Consider the following 22,181-nt stretch of genomic DNA (forward strand, 5'->3'; position numbering starts at 1 on the left):
GAGTCCGTTCCAAGTCAAATTGAGCCATCTTTGCCTTTATATCGGCATGATATTTATAGTGGTGAGGCCTGTATGCCTTGAATGACATTGTTGGTTTTTTTTTTCTTTGCCATGCATAAGGAACGCAGCAAAGCCTCATTGTAAGGAACAAAAACCGATCTTTTTCCACAGCTCTATCTTGCTTGTTCCTACTTTTCTATCGCTGGACTACAAATTGAGCACTCTGAATGGAATTTGATATCGACCTTCAGTCCGCTGAAGAATGCGTTCTCCACCAAACCCTTCATTAGTAGGATGCATTACAAAAACGTGATTCAAATACTGACCCCGTTTGACGACAAATTTACAAATTACATCATGCATAATTAAAACTGGATCCTGACCTAATGCCATTCGTCAACAATTTCTCGTTCGTTTAACCTCCTCCACACCCGGTCCCTTTCTTTTACACATTTACGCCCACTCTTCCTTCGACGTGGGCAATGTCATGTGACACGTCGTAAGTAGTCGGGCATTATCTGCAGTGTGTGTGCGGTTCATTGTGTGTGTGCGTGTGCGGTTCATTGCGTGTGTGCGTGTGTGTGCGCGCACGCGTGTTGTACGCACAAGGAACATGATGTAATTGGCTGAAGTTGAAGCTTAATTCGCGATGTCACGTCGGGACTGGCAATTTGCTCGGGGTCATATATAGCCACCCACGCTATCCCCAACCTGCTTATCACGCCGTCGCATCGGCTAAAAAAGTCCCGGGCTGTCGGGACGAAAGGCATCCGGATTACATCTCGGGCTACACCGGATTTGGAGACATTAGTCGAAGCGTTCGAGTGGATGACAGCCCATGATCAGCTCTGATCTCAGAGCGCGGATAGCTCACTTATCCCACGGATACCTTTTCGACTTGTGATTTCTCGAAAGAGACCTTGTCGTGCACGTCCGTAAGACAGGCTTTACTTCCACCCCTTCCCATTCCTCCCCCCCCCCCCTCCCTCCCCCGTTGGTGTTTTTCCCTCGAGGGCGAATATAAATATATGAATTTGGATTTCACTAACTTTCTCATTTTTATTTTTGTTGGCTAATGTTGGTTTGTGGGAGTGGACGGTCAATGCAGAATAAGTTTAGGCACAGACAACTTATGATAGGAGCCTCTTCCCCAAAAAGAAAAAAGGCTGGGTTGATCAATAAAATCGGTAGACGTTTATCTTTGTCAAACACTTGTTGGCTTTTCAGGTGTACAATCTGTGTTAATGTTCCAGGTAGACGGACAGTGTTATTTTGCAAACCTGGGGATGTAATTATGTTTTACTTGATTTTTATTTATTTAATTTTTTTTTCGCTAGAGAATTCAAATTCAAGTCAAGTGTTAAAAGGAGATGGTGATGCTTAACACGATCATGCTTACTGTCATAATTACATTTCCTTTTTCTTTTATTTTTCACCGTTTTGACTTGTCTAAATCCAGGTCCCACACAGGAGTAGTGTGAACGAAAGCCAAGCACGGGGCATAACGGGAAAACATCTTCGGCAGGCGAATGAACTTTGGGGTGTCCCTTCACGGATGACCGCATTGACAACTTACATAACGCACTTCGATCGCTTCTTTTCAGACTCACGTCCACACACCACGACATTCCCACAGTCCTATTTACAGACTCACAAATAAACACACAAGCATACACGCATAAATTTAACAGTTAAGCACGCATAGGTGCTGCCCAAAACACATCCAACACAAACACACACACACACACATCCTAATCACAATGAAGACGATTTATCAGGCTCTCGTCGCTTTCCTCGTGGTTCTTGTGTGTGCGGCGTGGACGTGTCAAGCCTTCAGTCTGCAGGCAGACCTAGCCAGGAGAGAGGCGGCCGCCGACGCACTAGCCGAAATGACCGACCAGGAGATTTATAACATGCTTGTCAATCTAGCTAACGGTGAGTGCAACTAACTGACGATTTCAGGTGTTACATTCAGACGGTGATCTGCACCTCGAGGATAAGCTCTATGGGGCGCCAAGTGTCGCTTGGTCGATTTCGTGACGAAATCGACCGTGCGACACTTGGCGCCCCATAGAGCTTATCCCCGAAGTTAAGGATCACCGTCTGAATGTAACTAGTTTTCGGTAGATTTGCCCATCTAAAAATTACTTAGATGAAAGGGATAACATATTCTCCACTGGCGGCTAACCGCGAGGAAAAAGCACGTCAGGGATATCTCTTTCACGGGTATCGGTCGAATAGAATTATCTAAAGGTGTAATCATTTGTTATCCATGTTATTGATTGTTGCTGTTTACTGAACTACATCCACCGTGAATTTTTTTTCTCTCACATAGATAATGTCATAGAAACATAGTTTATCTGGCATAGAATGGGGAATCGTGAGCAATCAAACGCACCACAGAGGTAATTAATTACAAGAATGTAGTGGTGTCATCTGTTGCATTATTTTGCGCTGCGATACACTTATTGCCACAAAAACAAATCACACATCAGAAGAAATCTGTTTTGAAAACAGATAAGGTTTAAGGTGTTGGCGTCCTGTCGTTGATACAATGTATTCAATATCGGTATTCCATTATGTTAAGCTGAAGGTTTATTTACATTTATATTATGTGTTTCTGCCGCGTCTTAGTCTTTCTCTATTTCTGATTTTTCCTTGATCAATGAAACAAAACTTCATGTTATTTTCCATTCTTATGCGTTTACTTTTCTCGTAACTTATTTGTGCACTAATATCTTCTTTTTTTGGACTTCAGGTCAATCCTTTAAGCGTTGATATTGACGGCTGAGCAATATGAAGCGTGATGTGCCTTTAAAGTATTTTACGCAAATTTTATTCCGTCCAGTAACCATGGTAACTAAAGTGAACTACTAGATGAACTAACCTAAAAAAAAACTATAAACTACCAAACTAACCAACATTTTGCCCAAAATATTCTTTCATGGGCCTCATATCAGGTTATTTTTTTTTCCTACGCATTTTGAGCATTTTGTGCAAAGATATCTTTCCATTAGATGTAAGTGCAGGAAAATGTATGCTTACGCGCATAATTCTTTGAGCACCGGCGTCTATTTTATCGGATTCAAAGAAAATCTCCACAGATTTAGTAGCTCAAAAGTTTGCGAAATGTACGTCATACCTGTCACACACCTAGGACGATTTATTTTGCGGACTTCAAAGGAGCTCAAATTTTTAGAGTATTTCCCATTTCAAATATGGCAATTCAGCGTGTAATATAGAAGTCAGAGCTAAAAGCTTGCGGAGGTGGGAGGGTGGAAGAATAGAGAGGTATAAAAAATGGAACAAAAATATTCAGATAAAAGACTGAAATCTCGCCACAAAATCAACTCCTGTACCAACTAGGTCGTAAGACTGCAAACCTTCATATTCTTCTTGCTAATGCTAACTTGTACTAGTCATTTTGTGTGTGTGTGTGTGTGTGTGTGTGTGTGTGTGTGTGTGTGTGTGTGTGTGTGCTTCTGGGTGTGTCTGTTTGCGTTTTTGCGTCATACTGATGATAGTTGAGCGCAGCAACAACAACTGTATAATCTACTGAGCTGCAAGAACTACTTAATACTGTTTGCCTCACTGTCGGTAAAATTTTTAGTAGTGAATATCAAATGAATATCAAATCCATAAAACATACCAATTTACTATGCTGATTTACACAACAGTATAGATAAAGTTTATGAAAAACTTTCACTATAAAACAATTTAAAAATGCAGGTGTGTGGGGAAAGGAATGCAAAGAGGCTTTCTGAATTCTAGTATGAAACGTTTAGTATTTATACATATGAATACAATATGTGCGTACAAAATAATGTACGTATGTTTTCATGCGTAACATTTCATTTCATTTAATTTTTATTTCATTTCCGGCCAAAGCAAATGATATGACAGTTGCATATAAACAAATTAAGTACAATGTAACTTTTACATATCCAAATGAAACTTAAATACACGTTATTTGTTTACATGAATCAATAAACATACTTTAGTTGAAGAAATACATGGACAAACATATGTACTGGTATAGTATGTCTGCACAAATGCCTTCATAAGGATGTGTGAAGGAGCTCGCTACATCCCAACTTCTCCGTCTACTTTTCATTTACGGGCAGAATTGAGGAAGAGGTTTGGGCTTGAGGTATAGGCGTTGTGTCAAGTGCCACTGGGACGCACACCCTTAATGGAAGGATTACTAGCAATGCCTATAACAGATGTGGGATGTGATTATTTGCGCGGACAAAAGTATAATGAGATGACGCAAGCAGAAAACTAAGGCGAGAACGTGAGGGTGTCAGTGTAGAGGAGAGATCTATAAAAAGATTAGAAATTATTATGGGGGGACAGGATATGCAATCTGTGTAAGATATGAATGTATTTCCACATGATGTGCATTGTGATAGTAGGGTTGTCAGTCTGCTCAAGTAACTGTAATAAGTCCTCTTTTTTTGCCTTATTCTTCTATATAGTTCCTGTTGTTTAAGATTTTCATGCAATGTTCGGGTCATTACCCTCAGTTTCATTAGGGAAATAATTTCATCCAAACTTTCTCTTTTTTTTTTTTTTGCCGTCTAGAGTGACGTTGCACTTTAAGCATGTTGATCAACAACATGCATCGAGGAATGCTGCCAGATAAAATTGACTAGGTAAAGGTTTTTTTTTTTCCTTTTTTTATTCGTGTGACCATCAAAGTTAAGACTACCTAAATTTCCTGCATTGTTTGTAAGAAAAACAAGCTTTATTATAGAGTTTGTATATCGTCTGTTTGTGTGCTCCAAAATGAGATGGTTATTTTTGTATGTTTTTTTTTTTTCAAAGAACGTCGGTCTCCAGACATGCCAGAAGACGCCGTTTTATTTCTATCAGTTCTTAATGAAGTCTGAAACGCTTTCTTAAATTTCTTTTCATATCATATTTAAGAGAACCTAGACAATGATTTAGATTTTTCCCCTTATCTTATTTGTATAACTGCGTAATATCACTTGAATCAGATATTTATTCATTCGCTCAGCTTGGTAATTGCTTCAGGAATAAATAAGGTCTAGAAAGGAAATGTCCTTGTCATTTTACTTGAACAATACTCTTTGGAGGAGCTTGTATTGTTGCTGCTGTGAAAATATTTCTTCATTAGAATTCAATGGCATTAATTCAAATGAAGATAGAGAAAGGATATATACTTTATAATATCACCCCACAACTGTTGATTTAATTTCTGTAGAGACTTCGAGTAACCCTCTACTTTTTCTTGATGAGTCGTCAGTAAACTTTGTCGCCATCCTACACAGATACTAGCTCAGTTTCTGGAAAAGAAAAGTACATTAAGATTATCAGCACAAACTGTAAATATTTTCAGGGAAAGATCAACAGTAGCATCGTGTCCCGTAAGATATTCTCAAAGACACTCCTTTTGCAGTAAGGGTTCAAATCTTTTTTGTTTCGTTCGGCTTCTCTATCGTTGTCCGTGCATTGCGTTATACTGCTATACGGTCATAATAATACTGCCTAAGAACAATTGCTAGCCATCACTGTTGAAGGTGCTAACCTACAGGCGCGATGATAACCTAATTCAAACTATCACTTTTCCCCGGCGTGAGTAGAATACAAGTTAAGTGACAGAGGGGTCTCGCGCTATTTTGACTTCAACAACCCGGTGGCTTTGCGGGTAGCTCCGGCTAAACGATAGCTTATCCTGACAGACTTCCGAATCGGGCTGAAATCCATAGCCTTGTTCACACCAAAACTCAAGGGGGCCACTCGTTCTCGTCTGTCAGCCGACCTTCCATCACGCTCACGCCGACAGCATCACTCTCCGGCGCGTTTTGCCTCACGGTTTGCGAAATTAGATTCTCAGAAAAAACGTGTGTATTTCTGCTATGTTGTTCCGTTTTAGCCTTAATGATTTCTGTGTGTTCTTCCCGACATCCACCCCCCCCCCCTCCTCAACGTTCTCCTTTGCAAATGTATTCACCATCGTCTTCGTTTATAGTTTGTAGCTAGAATACAGCCATTGCCCGAAAGCGGGAGCATGCGGTGAATATTCAGTAGAGATCATTTACCCATGTAGACGGTGCTTTGGGACTGGGACTACTTGTGGTTTGATATCCCGAAGTATCCATTGTGAAGCCGTAACTGCAGTTTGATATGCCTTTACGACGTTTATAAACTTCCCTCTTGAAAGTGCAACGGACAGGCAAAGTCACCCAGCTCAAACCACCCTATCCCGCCCCTCTCTCTAAATCTAGAAAATATGCATTATTCTTGAAACCAATATGTAGCGAAATTCCCTTACATCTTGTGAGTGTGTGAAGATTTCCTCTCTGTAACAGAATGACACCGAAAGTTGCATTTGAGACAAGAAAAAGAAACGTTTTTGAGGTTCCAGCAATTCTTTAAAGGGTCTCATTCCCTTTAACATCATTTTTTATAGTCATTATTTTTATATGCCATAGATTAAAATATGTAGAATAAGTCAATGATGCCTTGTATCTGCATATGATCATTTATTTTGACACGACCCACATTTATATAGGGCATTAACATTTTTTTTAAATCAATATTCCCCAGGTTATGTGCTGTTTACATCAGAGCGGCTTCTCCTGTAACACAATGCAGTCCTCCTACTCATAGTTCCCTATTTTAATGTTTCATAAGAGAGATTTGGATCATGCGACCTTTTGGGGTTTCAAAACTTGTCAACACACCGGATGAAGACCGTTTTGTTAGGGGTAAAGGTGTTTGCGCGTTTGTGAGACCGCCGGTGGGTGAAAACTCCATTCATATATCATATTCAGTTGACTTTTTGTCGAAGTCTTAAGCGCGCAGTGTGTCTGGTTTTTCTTTTTTTTTTCCTAGCCTGTTCATGAAACATACTTTCTGCTATGAGTATATGAATATAAGAACGACCCAAGTCCATGGAAGACCATTTCGAGTAAACTAAAAAAAAACTTCATATCTGTTTTGTTTGTCCAATAATATTCTATTTAACTGTGATGGGATGGCAACATTGTATATACAAATTAGAACATATATTATTATGACAATTAACATTAACATTAATTGTGGAGAGGCCATTTTGTGTGATGGACTTGGGTCGTTCTTTAATTCATATGGACTTGGGTCGTTCTTTGATTCATATACATGATATTCTGCTATAGAGATGAGAGAAGGACGAGAGAGGGCGCTATAATATGAATGTAAAAATGACCCAAGTCCTTCATTCTTACATTCATATAAGATTTAACTCATTTATTTCAGGCACTTCCGTGGGTAATTAGGATTTATCATTTATACACAAGATGAGTCCATGCATAAGCTACAATTTCCCATGTCAAACTGAATTTGGCCCAAAATTGGACTTGGGTCGTTCTTATATTCATATACTCCTATGTGCTCTGTATATAATCAAGTCTTACATTAAGAGCTTAAGGGATAATCATCTATCATGATATGTAAACTTGAAAACTAAAAAACTTACACAATTAAGAATGATGATCCTTTGTTACAAAAATGAAAAATACCTCAGGACGTTTTCTCGGCGACTCAAATTCAATTTTGTTGGTTCACGTGTTGTTGTTGTTTATATTTCTATTTGACCCATCGGACCTCATCAGATCAGACTCATGAATGGAAGCAGCCATGAACTTTTGCGTAACTGCAGGTGATCGTAAACTAGCAGTGCTCGTTTTCTTTTGCAAACATTATTTTGTAAGTACAAATTGCCATAAGGGAAGGGTTGCATCGCAATGCAAAGTATCCAAAATAACGTACTAAAACGATTCGTCTTGGTACAGTGTGCTTAAACACATTAAACCTACGAGGGGTGTATCTAAGCCATGGTATCTCCTTTTTGTTTGTGCTCTGAAGTTCATTCTGCCCATTTCAACCTTTCGTTTGTATTTCCATATGTTTTTCTCTTCTCTCCCTATCTCTCTCCTCTCTCTCTCTCTCTCCCTCTCTCTCTCTCATTCTCTCTCTGTCTTTCTGGCTTTCGACTCATGAGGAAATATTTGTGCATTTGTTTTTCATAGCCAGTGGCAATGAATTATGAGTTGTTTGGAAGTAAGATCACGTGTGAAATAAATTTAGAAAGGATATCCCCGAGATCTCACCGATGTTATCATGAGATTATATATGAGTATCTATATGCTAATTCCGCAGAGAAATAGGCTACCATCCATGCAATTACTCTGAAATTTGACACCGTTTTGTTTTTTGTCTATCGCCTCGCTGTCTTTGATGTTACCGTTCATGCCCCCCCCCCCCCCGATAAAGACAGGCAGACAGACACCAAAAAACACCATCACACACAAACATACACTGTATGTATGCGAGGCTGTGAAGTCATCCAAAATTCCGACAGGGCGTTTGCAAAACCGAACGTTTGCCTATAGATACGAATTTCATATCCAATATAAAGCAGTGAATTACTGGACGTCTGCGCGCACTCTGCGCAACAAAAGCAGTACAAAGTATACTGTCAGTGCTTGAATAAAGATGATTTTCTTTGTTTCTATAAGTTTCTCATTTTCGATCGTTCATCTTTATTATGTTTGACACTCATTCCCAATAACAGCAGAGTTATTCAAGAACTTGCAACGCGTCAGATATGATTATGTGAATATTGATCGACTTGCCAATAACATTCGATAAACTGAAGCAAAAACAAAATTCTGAATAATTACAACTTTTTTCCTTTGGAAACTGAAATGGGGGGGGGGGGGGGTCAACATCAAACGTATACTTAGTGGGAGTATAATTATGATTCAGGAGTTACATGTACCTGTATTTTTTCAGCAACCTAGTGTAACATCCTACATTCTGCAAATTCTAAGTGAATAAAGTTATAAGAGTTAGCTGAGAACTTTATATTTCTCTGTGCTGATGTGATGAGAGCTATATTACATGTAAGTACTACAGGGCTAATGGTGTCACCATTTTCAAACCTATTCGCAGTTACTATCACGTCATGTCATACCACTCAAAGTAGATAATTATGTTTGCATGCATGTATGTGCTCTATGCGATCCCAGAAAAAAAAAAGAAAACCCGCCGGGGGCACGTAATCCATTTTGGATTAAAATTGACAATTCTAATCACATGTTATGATAACAGGTACCTCGATTTGCCTTGCTCATTTGTTACTTTTTCGATCGCTGATTTCCCAATGCTTCGAAATAATTTCAGAAGCTGTACTAAAGAAAGAAAAAAAAAGATGCTTCAGAATGCCTCAAGAATACAGCAATCCTTCTGACGTTTATTACTCCCTCGGGTATGACAAGGCATCTAGTACTTAACGCGACGAAAAGTCGTTAATACAAGATGGAATTATGGTATTATAGCTGCCGAGGGCATCAAATGGTTGGCAATCTTATAATTTCGTCTTTTCCTCTTTACTAAATGCAAAGGGAATTACTCTCTGTGTTATATTTTCCACACTTCAGCACTCATATGATTTTCTTAACAATTGTCGTATTCACCAGTTAGGTGATCAGCAGTGTTGTGTTTTGTTTTACGCGGGAAATTGACAAGTGCAATCACCTTTAGAACGGTTTCTCTTTTTACGTAGCTGTATTTTGATTGTCTATCCGAAAGTCATTACTGCGATCGGAAGAGATTATTCGCAGTTACGTCATGTTCTACCACTGAAAGTAGATATGTTTGCATACCTACCCCTATATGGCAATTAGTGCTTACAAAATAATGCTTGCAAAAGAAAACGTGCACTGCTAGTTTATGATAACTTATATTTTATATATACACATATATATATATAAATATATATATATATATATATATATATAATATGTGTGTATGTGTGTAGTATAAATATGATAAAAATCCTCCAAACAACCACAAAGCCCATCAAAGGTAACAAGTGCACCAAGTCTTTATGCTGATCCGATAATCCCTCTACATGTGGTTACCATGGAGCTGCTTCATATCCTCTTTCTGCTTCGTCCACAAACATCTACTCAGTGGACTCAAACAGACCTAAAGCTTCAAATAATCCTTCCCTCAAATCTGTCGTTCATGTATGCTTGATTTTTCCTTGTTCATTTTGAGGCTCAGAAGAAAGAAGAAAAGTAAAATCTAAATTTACGCCACACTTACTTACAGGACTACCTTTAGGCCTGTTGATAAGTAAGCTTGCCTGTACAATGGCTAAAAAGGACCAATTGTGACCGTGCACCTCAAAATGAACATAAAGTCGCACACACTGATTTTGCGTGAGGAGTGAAAATAAGTGAAATGGGTCAACCTAGCCGAAATTGACTTTTTCATATTTTCTAAAAGAGCGGATCTTCTTTTACATTACGCTAAAATTTGGTATCATAAAACGGGCAGGAAAGTGTGTTTTTTTAGCAGTTTATCTCGAACATTTTTGGTAGAATAGTGTGATTAGGTGTGTCTTTAGAATCCCTTTTTCATTTCTGAAAAACCTTGTCCACACTCTTGACTTTCAACTCTAATAACTTTTGAAAGGATACTGCTACTGCTTTAAAAGTTGGCATTGATTATGGACAGAATGTGTTAATGCGGCACGCTTCATTTCAGTTTAATCTGATAATCCCTTCATTGTTGTTACTCTGGTGGTTTACTTCCTGTTTTTTGTCCCATTCATCGCACAGTCAGCACGGTTTGGTAAAGATTAAGCGCTTGAAAAGACGCAGGTACTTCAGAGCCTCTTTTCTCAGTTCACATTTTTCCTGAGTTTGTGCTTTGTTTCCAATATTTAGATAGGTTAGGAGAGTCCATTTGATTTGAGTTATACATCATTTTGAAGCTTAAAGTCTGCTCTTTCAGAATATGGTTTAACCAAAAATTCACGTCTGGCTACTTTTTGTTTGTTTTGAGGTGCAGGGTCACAATTTATATTAAAGGCAATAGACTGGTTTCATTGTCAACAAGTTATTGACAAGATTGACTTGATCTTATAGCTGAGATTTTTTTTCCGCGTGTGTGTGTAATTTTTCTTTATGTGTGTACATTTCTTTTAATTTTCATTTCACTAAAACCCCTGTGCGCTGAGCGTAGAGTCCTAACAGTATGAACAGTGTCTAATATGCGGTGCAGAATTTCACCTGATTTATATGACCACACATGATTCTGAAATCACAAGAAAACTGAAAACAAAGACACCATACACCTTCTCCATCTGAAGATGTTTTAATATGCATCTCTCGACAGCCCCATACCATCACTTCATCCCTTGACTAATTAGATACTCTGTCTCTTCATTCCCCGCGGCAACCGAAAATGAATTCTCAGCCATTTTGTCAAGCACTATGGCCACATTTGAGCAAAAGTATCTCCCTAAAAAAGGTCCCCCACTCTTGGTTAAGTATACAAAACCACTTAGCTCATTGGACGTATGAGTACTGCCCATTGATTTTTGTCTACCGAACGCAGTCAGCCGTCTGCTTGTATCTCTAGCTATAAAAGCACCCGCCTCTTCCATCCTGTTTCTTGTCTTGCTCCAGGCGTATCGAAAAGGGGCACCGTCAAGCACCTTGGCCTTGCGAACGTCGACAACTGGAGGATGATGAAGAACGTCAACAAGCTGAGGAACCTGCTATCGGGGGGCAAGCGGTCGGAGCAACAACTGGACGCCGACAAGTAAAATGTGGTATGTCAAATCCTGGGGGGGGGGGGACGTTTCACGAAGAACTTCAGTCGAACTTAAAAGTTAAGATGGACTTTAAATTATGTTATTCCATCGCCTTCTCTTTACAATTTATCTTGTATTTTCAGAATTCATTTCAAATTTTTATCAAAATCTACAGGGAAAACAAAAACCATTATCCCTTTTTATTTTATTAATCTATGCCTGGATGAAAGAGTCTCCAAATTTTTCTTTATTATAATTATGAAAACTTAGAATACTATTGAAGAGACACACAGCTTACTATAATTTTAAGTTGATCGTAAATTTCACGGTCGACTAACATTCTTTGTGAAAGACTCCCTGGTTTGTGCAATTATACTCGGTCATGACATCAATTCATTTCTGTTAGTCAGCACAAAAAGGTGTAGTGCGTGTTTCCCCCTCTTTCTATGGTTACTATTTGACAGTGTATGAACATAAATATGGTCCATTTGCCACGTGGCTTGTCTATATTGTAGAGAAAAACTTAGTAGCATTACTTACCCCTTTAATACTAAGTAAATCATACTGTCCGACCTCATGATCAGGCAGCTCTTGTGTTGATCGCGTGAACGAATGATTGTACCTTTTTTAGGTTTTGATAATTGAAATTGCCACACTTGCAGCAAGTTTCATGTTTACTATTCACCATCCCTCTATCAACGAAATTAACAGCGGTTCCATCATATTTCACATGTTATAGAGAATTGTCTTATGTTCATATGTATGTTGACACACTTTTTATTCTTGACCCGCTTTATATCATATTTTGTATCTTGCTTGTATGTTATTTTTTTTTTTACTTACTGTATGTATAGACGTCTTGTGAAATATGAAAATAAACGTGCTGGAACTGTTCACTGTGTCTCGAGTGTAAGACCAGTGCAGTTTCAGTTATTCAACTCAATTCAGTTCAATTCAATTTAATTCAATTCAATTCGATCCAATCCAAATGCACCATTATCCGATCTAATGTGTACATATACCAGTATGTTACCCTGATTCGAAAGCTTTTAGAGCAGTGTCTTTAAAAAAAAAGAAGAAGAAGAAAAAAAAAACAACCAAGCGGATAACAACTACTTTTTCTTAGTCAGGAAAACAGGACAGTTGTTTCAATACTTTCGTGATATTTTGTTTAAGTATTTCAATATATGTGTTGTTGTTGTTTTCAAATTGTTCATTCACCATAAGTCACCAATTGAATTTTCTTTTGATTTTATTCCTATGCAGGCTGTTCAACCAGAAATATTTTATCAAGTCATCCCCAAAGTAACTGATGGTCTTTTCTTGTTTTTTTTGTTTTTTGTTTTTTTTTGTTCGTCATCCGGACGGATATTTTCCCCACTCGTGTTTCATTCTTGGCAACTCTCATCTGTCTTATCAGCGTCTTTTCTTTATTTTGCCATCAAATAACACATCATGGAGATCACCCTGGCCGCAGCGGCGGATTAATAACAGCTGCTCTCTCTCAAGATATGTTTTGATCATTAAAATGGACAGTTGAACAAGTTTGGTTCTCGATATCTGACGCTAATGGCAATTCGGCTGATTGGACGGCCAATGTTTTTGTTGAATTAATCTAGTGAAAAGCAACTTATTCCAGACAGGAAACCCTCGTGGAAAGAAAACCTCATCATCAACACGAAGCTCATTTGTTTTGTTTTCTGTTTTTATTGTCTGGTACTGCGGTAACCAGAAGTGGATGAAGCAATTCAAAAAATGATGTTACCAACTCTATATGAAAACAAAGGAAAAGAGTAATGTTTTTAATTGGTAACAAATATAGCTTTCTGGGGTTATAGAATAAGCTAAAAGGTATTTTCTCTTCTCAGTTTTAGAGAATCAATTTGTAAAAGTTGTCAACAACACATCTATTGTTTTAAGCACTCCAGCATGTCTGTCCTTACACCATGGATACTATCTGATTTTCAGAGAAATTAACATTTGTATGTACATATTTCAAATGCAAATAAGCTGTATATGAAAGATGATATTGTTTGTTTAGTCGGGTACTTTTCATGACTTTGGTAATAAAATACCTTTCTTCGGTACTATTTATCATTGAATTGCAAGAACAACGACATGGTCAGCCCAGACTTACTAAGAAAAAAAATAAAATTGGGGGAAGTAAATCCGGGGAACGACTGATTTATTCCGTGTAATTGTAGGAAATTTATCTTTTTGATGTGGTTCCCTCATGTGCGTGGTATGTGAATCTGTCTGATTATCGTTGATATACCATGCGTAATATTCCTTGAATTAATCCTGAAATTAAACTTTCTGTGCGGGTCGACAGTATCTGTGGTATAATTCATACCAAATCTAACATTTCTAAATTACCGTGTTTTAAAGCGTTGTTCGCTTCCTTTTTGTCATACCTGTTTTGAGAAAATGTTTATACCTTTGGTGAAATCTAGTGTTAGTAGGTATTATATACAGGCAAGAATAGACACAAAGTAAGCAAAATCCAAATGTTGCTCATTAAAAGCTAGACTATACAGCAAAATGAAAGAACAAATGTAAATGGTCAGATTTCTGGGAAGTTTTGTTGGTCTTCATGAACAGTTTTGAGAGTGCCTATATACCTTGTAAGGCCCCACATTGTATTTTTATTCCACAATACATAATGTTATCATGCCCTTGTACACACATGCAATGAATTGAACATAATAAATAAACGACTGTACATTAACAATCTGAGAATATTCATTGTGTCCTGTTTGGCGTGCCACTCTTATTCTTTGTTTTTTATATGCCTTCACATCAGATTATGGATACGTTGTTTGACATAAACAAGGTGATAGGTCATGTCTAAGGCTTTCAAAAAATGAAGTCCAGTATCTCTCACAATTGAACATTGATAGTACATCCAGAAGTTCTTCAAATCGTGATAAGTCGAGAACTACCGTCTATTTTCTGTTGCTATTTTTTCTCTTCATCTCTATGCTTTTTTCTGCATTTTGTATGTTAATTTCATTGTTTTATTTATCTATCTATTTATCTATTTATCTATTTATTTATCTATTTATCATTTATTTATTTTTTTGTCGACGATATCGTCTGTGTGTTCCCATGTACTGTCTTTAAATACCGAAAAATCAATGAGACATGATTCGCTTTTAAAGCAGCAAAGAAAGTACCTAAAATTTGCGCAAACTCAGTAGGATGGAATGATAGTTGTGTGCTTGATGGTGCGTGGACCTGTAGAGTGTAAAGGTCCTTTTTACCTTCGGGAGCAATGATTTCAAAAATGTTCAAGATATCACACTTGATGCATATGTGTAGGTCAGTAGTATTGCAAAACATCCTACTACATAAAATTTTCGCAATAAAGCCTAAAATATAAGGAGATATCATTATCTTTCTCAATAAAGCATAACTGTTGACGGTTTAGTCTGGAAATTTCTTTATTACAGCTATTGTTCACATTTAGTATATCTAACAATACTTAACATTGATTATACTGATTCAAATTTTTACATTGGTTGTTTCTATCCCTAACTCACATTTTAGAAGTATTTTGAAGGACTAATGTTGGGTTTTGTTTCATCTGCAAATGGTAAGCACAGTGCTGTATACGTGAACAAATTGTGTAGTTCACTTTAAGAAGAGGGGTTAAACGTAGAAACAACAATCCACACAACTGAAGAGTTTGCTCATATTTAAAGGAAGTCCATCATCAGAAAAAAAAGTTTTTTGTTGTTTTTCAATGATACTCCACTTTTTGCATAAGAAGGAATATTCATGGAGTTTTGATTGAAAATATTCCATATTTTCCTATCATTTCATTTGCTTTTCAGCAGGATTAATCGCAAATCTCTCAAATTGACAAGAATGGAGTTAAATCGTTCTGCTATCAAACTCTTCAACAGTTGATCTCTATACAGTATTGCTGAAAATCAAAGCTTTAAGCACCTCGACGAATAGAGTTTGCAATGCTTCCATCATCATAGACGGTTTCATATATGGCAGTGTTTTATTGCAGTGTAAATGATGGGAAAGGTACATTTTGCTGACATTTGCGAAATGGGAAGTAAATGGTATTGAACAATACCTACCAGTATTTAGCATTTAAAGGCATTATTTACCATTTACAGATGAAACAAAAACCCAGCTTTAGTGCTTCAAAGTAGTTCTAAACTGTGAGTTAGGGATAGAAACAACCAATGTAAAAATGTTAATCAGTATGATCAATGTTAAGTAGTGTAAGATATACAAAATGTGAACAATGATTGTAATAAAATTGTTTATAAACTAAACAGGTCCAGTTATATCAGTGATATCTCCTGCAGTGATATCTCCTTCTATTTTAGGCTTTATTGCAAAATTTTTATGTGGGAGGATGTTTTGTGATACCATTAACCTACACATATTATCAAATCAAATGCGATAACTCGAGCATTTCTTAAATCACTGCTTCTAATGACAAACAATACCTTTAATAAATACATCACTTACGCTTACGTAAAATAAATATCTCATGAAGTGGAGATTTGCAGGGTAGTTAAGGGGTTAGCAACAAACATGGAGAAGAAAGAAAATCTTGTAAGTCGTGGCTAAACTCCTTCAAAGATTGCTTACTGGATGCATGATTATAATCTATTGTATTTGTGAAACAGATCCATCATTATGTTTGATGAACGGTTGTGTTCTGCCATAATAGTTTATATTTTGCACATGGACATCATGTGAAACAGACGAATAAATATACTTATATCATGTTTGCTGCTTTCTACCTAATGTCTTCATCTTCTTTTTTCCAACACGGATATCTACTTTCTTCTACATTTTATTAAAATTGTATCTTTATATCGTCAGGGTGAACAATACGAGCGAACAAACAAACAAAGAATATACTTAGGCACTCATAACCTTATGCGTCCAAAATGTGCATTATTTTAGCAAAGAAGATCGCAATATACTGTTATGCACACTCATACATGCCAAACAAAGATAAAGTTACCTTTGTTATTTTTTTTGTGATCTAAGAAGCTTTAAAGCCACTGTTTACCACTGGGAGCAGTGATTTAAAATTGTTTGAATTATCATAATGATGCATATGTGTAGGTCAGTTGTATCACAAAACATCTTACCATATAAAAAATTCGCAATAAAGCATAAAATATAAGGAGACATCACAATGTTTCTCAATAAACTATATACTGTAGACGGTTTATTTTTAGAAACAATCTCAATAAAACTGTTGTTCACAGTTTGTATATTTGACAATATTTAACATTGATTATACTGATTGACATTTTTATTCATTGGTTGTCTCTATGCCTAATTCACATTTCAGAACTATCCTGAAGCACTCAGCTGGGTTTTTCTTTTCTGATAATGTGCTCAAAACATTGTCGATACACAATAAATATTCTTTCCCGAGGGAACGACCTAGCCATAAGAAGGACACAATTTAGGCGGAAATGTGACAATAGATAAGATTATACGGGATAGCAAATTCGGCACATTTTAAGACCTTTCCTACTGCGATGTATAATAAAGTATTTTGCTCGTACAACGTAGGTCGGAAATGCAGTAGCGAGGCATGTCACCTAATACCCTACTTTCTAAATGTATTACTACTTTTTTGCTAAATCAAGAAATAAGTTTGATAGTGATAGCGGAAGCCTTCAAACCGACGTAAATTCTAGTTGTTGTTTTTTTATACTTATCGAAACGATGTTTACATTTTCACTTCATAGAAATAGATTGATATGACGTGCAAAGGAAGGTCTATAAATTATCCTGTTTCAGGAACTCAAATAAAAATGATATTTGAAGATCTGAACGTTTCGCCCCTCTCACGTCTTCAGAAAAAAATAAAATTTGTCGCTTGCAATTGTGTCATCAATCAAATTGGAGTTCCAGTTTGCCTTAGCCAAATCATGAAAAAGAGTACGTATAAGAAATTCGCTGTTTCTTTTATCATATCATCGCTAATGAATTGATGGTCCCAAGCTCTTGCACAGTAATCAGCGAAATTACCGGTGTTATCTAGATTAAATATGACATATTTGAGATGACATTTATCATCGGTACAATGTGATTCTCTCCAATCATTCTTGATAATCAATATTGTCACGTATAAACATATGTATATATATATATATATATATATATATATATATATATATATATGTGTGTGTGTGTGTGTGTGTGTGTGTGTATATATATATATATATATATATGTATATATACACCTGGTGATTCTATCCTTCTATGAAGAGTGCTCGATATCCTCAAAGGAAGAGCTTTAGACAGAAGTATTGGAACAAGTTCACACGGTTGACTGCAGGTTCATCCGTATTTATTGCAACTCGGAGTTTCATGCAACCTCCATGAGGCGCAATCATCAGGCAATTATTGCCTGACACCACACAAAATAAAATAACGTAAGGCTTATAGGATATTACTGGAAAACATAAGTTGGACTGTTAATGTCGATAGAGGCGGAAGCATGTTACATTTGTAGCTATCAGGAGTGGTTTCAGTGGGAGTTTTTACGGAGGGTAAGTCACCAAATCAAGCACAATTATGGTAGTCTATGTCCTGAACATCTTTGTCAGTGCATCCTTGCAAATTTCAATTCAGTTCAATTCAATAGTTTATTTCCATCATCACAAAGAAAAGAAAAGAAAAAGTTGACATAATCCAAAGTGATACATTTTTTTTCATTTCTCTTACACTCGTCTGATAAAGGATTTTTTTCAATACAATATAAAGTATATTATACACGAATGATGTCGTAAAAAGAAACAGTGCACTTTGTCATGGCAACAAAAATAGTAAATATTCACAATGATGGAAAACAGTGTTCCACTAAAAAAGCCACGCTTGTAAGACGTGGAACACTGGAACAAAACAACAACAGCACCAATTTGTTATACCAGTATATTCATTTTGAATTCTTCTATATACTATTGTACATTTTACTCATTGATATAATTCAAACATGACAAACGAGTATAGAAATTAGGCACAAGTCAGGTTACAACATAACACAGTCGCGAGGACTGCACAACCAAATTTTCTCACAATTTCAAGGATGCACATAGAATTTACACCTACAGGAAAGCATTTAATGTTATCCTTAAGATATTTAATTATTCCTCCCGACTCCCCGCCCGCCAAGTACGCGCTTTCCTACAAGGTTGTCGTTGCAAATGATTGACGCTTGCAATTCATCGACGTAAATAAACACCGATTATTCAATGCTGATGTACCCTATAGTGATAAAAAAATTTTGCCCATGATTTTCATCATGGCAATTACTCATAAGCACAGAAAAAAATTATAAAAAATAAAAGTCGGTGTGTATTTAAGTTTTATGAAAAGCAATTTGTCAAACAGTTGCCAAAGAATAAAAAGGGTCGCAAGAATCATTCATTTGAATGAATGTACTGTATCCGCTTCCAAAGGGAGTAAAGCCCATCAATAAAGTTATCTGGTATACTATAGTAAGCCATACGCAGTCTCGCGGATAAACGCCTGCCTTGCATTGAGGGGATCGTTGGTTTGAATCCCACCGGAGCCTATATACTTCCATGATTTTATCATGGCTATTGCTCAGACACTGAAAGATCATTTGTGCATTAAAGCTATGTCACTTAAAGGGCAATTTGTCAATCAGTTGCAGTAAAACCAACTCGACGCTTGAATCATTAATTTGAGAGGTTGACATTCTTCTGCAAATATTACTGAGCTACTTGTTAAAGATTATTGTACAATTGTTTAAATGTAAACAGGAAAAAATGTATGAAGGGAACATGGATTGCGTAAAGAAAAAAAAACAACAACAAAAGCAAATTCAATGCAGAAAACACAAATACTTGCAATGATTTAGTAGGAGAGGGCATATAGCTCCTGCCCTCTCGGCAAGTATTATCTAATCTTAACTCTGAACATGGATTGTCAAATTATACAACCCTGCACAAAAAACAAACAAACAAACAAACAAACAAAGAAATCAACGGTCGTGCGAAACCCACATATTTGCTATGATTTAGGAGAAGGCTCAGCTCCTGCTCTCTCGGCTATTAGTATTCTTTAATCTTAACTCCAACACACACACAAAACCTCATCGTCACATACTTTTTGTTTCAGAAAGAAGAAAATGCTTCATCGCGTCAGAATAGCTATGTTTCCTTTATACAAAACGAGGTGTCTATTGACTTATTAAAACATTAATCTTTTAATGTCCTGTAATGTGTTGCAAATAATTGCCGATTATTTGCGGCATTTATTGTTTTGTTTCAGAAAGAACAAAATGCCTCATCGCCGTCAATGTTACGTCAGAAAAGCTATACAAATATACAAAACGTAGTGTCTATTGACTAATTGGCTGATTAGTGTCTATTGAATATTGGCTAATTCAAATATTAATCTTTTAATATCAGGTAATCTGTTGCAAATAATTGCCGATTATCATTATCATCACTTGAATATACACCATATTCATTCTTCCGATTCCCTTCTCCAGTTGAGGCACTTGTGTATCCTGCCAGAAATCTAATGCTGGCAATCATTTCTCCAGGCAGTGAACGGGCACACACACACACACACACACACACACACACACACACACACACACACACACACACACACACACACACACACACACACACACTCACACACACTCACACACACCTACACACAAACACGTGAAAAACATGATAATACATTTTCTGTTCGTATTCTTTATGTTTGTGTATATGATTTTTTCATTGCCGTATTCTTCTATTGTATTGTTTGTTTTCTTTTTATTTTCCATGAAAGCAATGAGACATCTGCTTATAACAATTACAGGTGAGCGAGTGAATATCTTAAATCCGCTGTAACCATGAAAGAATCATTCAATGATACGAAAATAATGAAGCCCTGCCCTCTATTTCAAATCAATCTGGGTTATTTCTAATAATGCTTCTTTTATTAGTCGTTCTTTCTCGAATAACACTTTGGATGATATCCCGTAGTCCCTAAAGATGTAATTTAACATCTTGCTTTGAAATTGTTAATAATCAATATACGTCATGTTCCTTATTGAATGACAAAATTTGAAATATAAATCTATATGGCTAAGAAGACGATTTATTGTAACCGGCAGTTTGCTCTAAATTCATCAGAGTTCAGTACATGCCGTTCTAATCTTATACAATTAAATCAAGGAATAACTCAACAACAACAACAACAACAAAGCGTTTTTATCATACATAATGCCAAAAGTGGAATATATTATTGATTACAAAAATTGATGCAAGAAAAGATGGAATACTGTTGATACACGTATTCTATTATTTCTAATAAGGACATCAACCATGGTTATATAGTGCAAGTTTTGAACGATGAACTGTGTAAATAGTCCTTTAACTTTAGAACAGATGTATTGAAGATTCATTACACAACATCGGATTTGTTTGTTTTTTAGTTTTTTTTTTCATGTTTTTTTATTTTATAGTTTTCGTAGTTCTTTCAATAGAATTGATAACTGCCAGTGCATTTTATGCATTTTTTTTTGCTAATTCCCTCCATCACATTGCAATATTGGTTTTGACGCGATACGACTTTTGTAACATTCATGATTCTATTTCCACACACATACATACCTAACCCTAGCAATGATTCTATATAATTATATTCCCAACTCCAGCTTTGTATATATGTATATTATGATATATATATATATATATATATATATATATATATATATATATATAGAGAGAGAGAGAGAGAGAGAGAGAGAGAGAGAGAGAGTGCGAGAAGGGGTCCCGACCGTGTTTTATATGTATAATATCCATGTGTGTGTGTTAGTGTGTGTATGTGTGTTTGCGTTTGTTTGAGGATGTGTAAGTCAATTACGTTTTTACTTTTCAAATGACCTTCTATGAGATGTTTTATGTTCGGTAAAGTTCAGCCTTTTTGGTCCTATTTTGTCTAGAATGTCTATTCTTTGTTTTTGTACGGAAAACTTCTTAAAGCAGCAACCTAGCTGGGACAACAAAGCCAGAATAGGAATGTAGGCCTTCATGTGTTTCCATAACACCCCCCCCCCCCACCCAAAAAAAAGGAAGAAAAGAAATAAAAGAGAAATAACGTATCATTTCTTTTTAACTCATTATTTGAAAATAACTATTTCTTGTAATCATTAACTCTATTTCTTACATAGTATCTTGGATTAATACTTTATAGAATATCGTCCATTATCATTGGTTATGAAATTGTCAATAATTAGATTCAAATGTGACTACAGTATTTGAACTTTCACACGTCTTCTTGATCATCAAAATATCAAAGGCCCATCCCATTCTAATTTCCTCCCCCTTTTTTACGGACGCTCTGTTTCCCATAAAATGTTTCATGAAGTCAAATAGTCTCACTTTCTTTACCTTTACAACATTTTATCATCCACTAAAAATGTCAGGGAAAGACTACTGCGTGGGGGCACTATTTTTTTTTTTTTTTACTTTACATTTGTTACATTATGAATATCTGGAACCTATACCTACACTGACAATTTGCCCTTGAAACG

General features: G+C 36.4%; 1 protein-coding gene across 1 annotated transcript; it reads left to right on the forward strand.

Moving 5' to 3' along the window:
* The first annotated feature begins 1,722 nt into the window (after positions 1–1,722).
* On the forward strand, positions 1,723–12,963 carry LOC139714661 (uncharacterized). Its single transcript, XM_071626343.1, has 3 exons — positions 1,723–1,935; positions 11,490–11,635; positions 12,884–12,963. Exons 1-2 carry the CDS (start codon positions 1,761–1,763, stop codon positions 11,627–11,629), a joined length of 315 nt encoding a protein of 104 aa, XP_071482444.1. The 5' UTR covers positions 1,723–1,760; the 3' UTR covers positions 11,630–11,635; positions 12,884–12,963.
* Positions 12,964–22,181: the final 9,218 nt, after the last annotated feature.

The sequence above is a fragment of the Diadema antillarum genome, unplaced genomic scaffold, assembly GCF_040938485.1.
Source record: "Diadema antillarum isolate AM-2024a unplaced genomic scaffold, OU_Dant_1.0 scf00000045, whole genome shotgun sequence".
NCBI classification, from domain to species: domain Eukaryota; kingdom Metazoa; phylum Echinodermata; class Echinoidea; order Diadematoida; family Diadematidae; genus Diadema; species Diadema antillarum.

Coding starts and splice junctions, on each gene's coding strand:
- LOC139714661 (XM_071626343.1), top strand. CDS start 1,761: ATGAAGACGATTTATCAGGCTCTCGTCGCTTTCCTCGTGGTTCTTGTG. Junction 1,936..11,489: donor GCTTGTCAATCTAGCTAACG/GTGAGTGCAACT, acceptor GTCTTGCTCCAG/GCGTATCGAAAAGGGGCACC.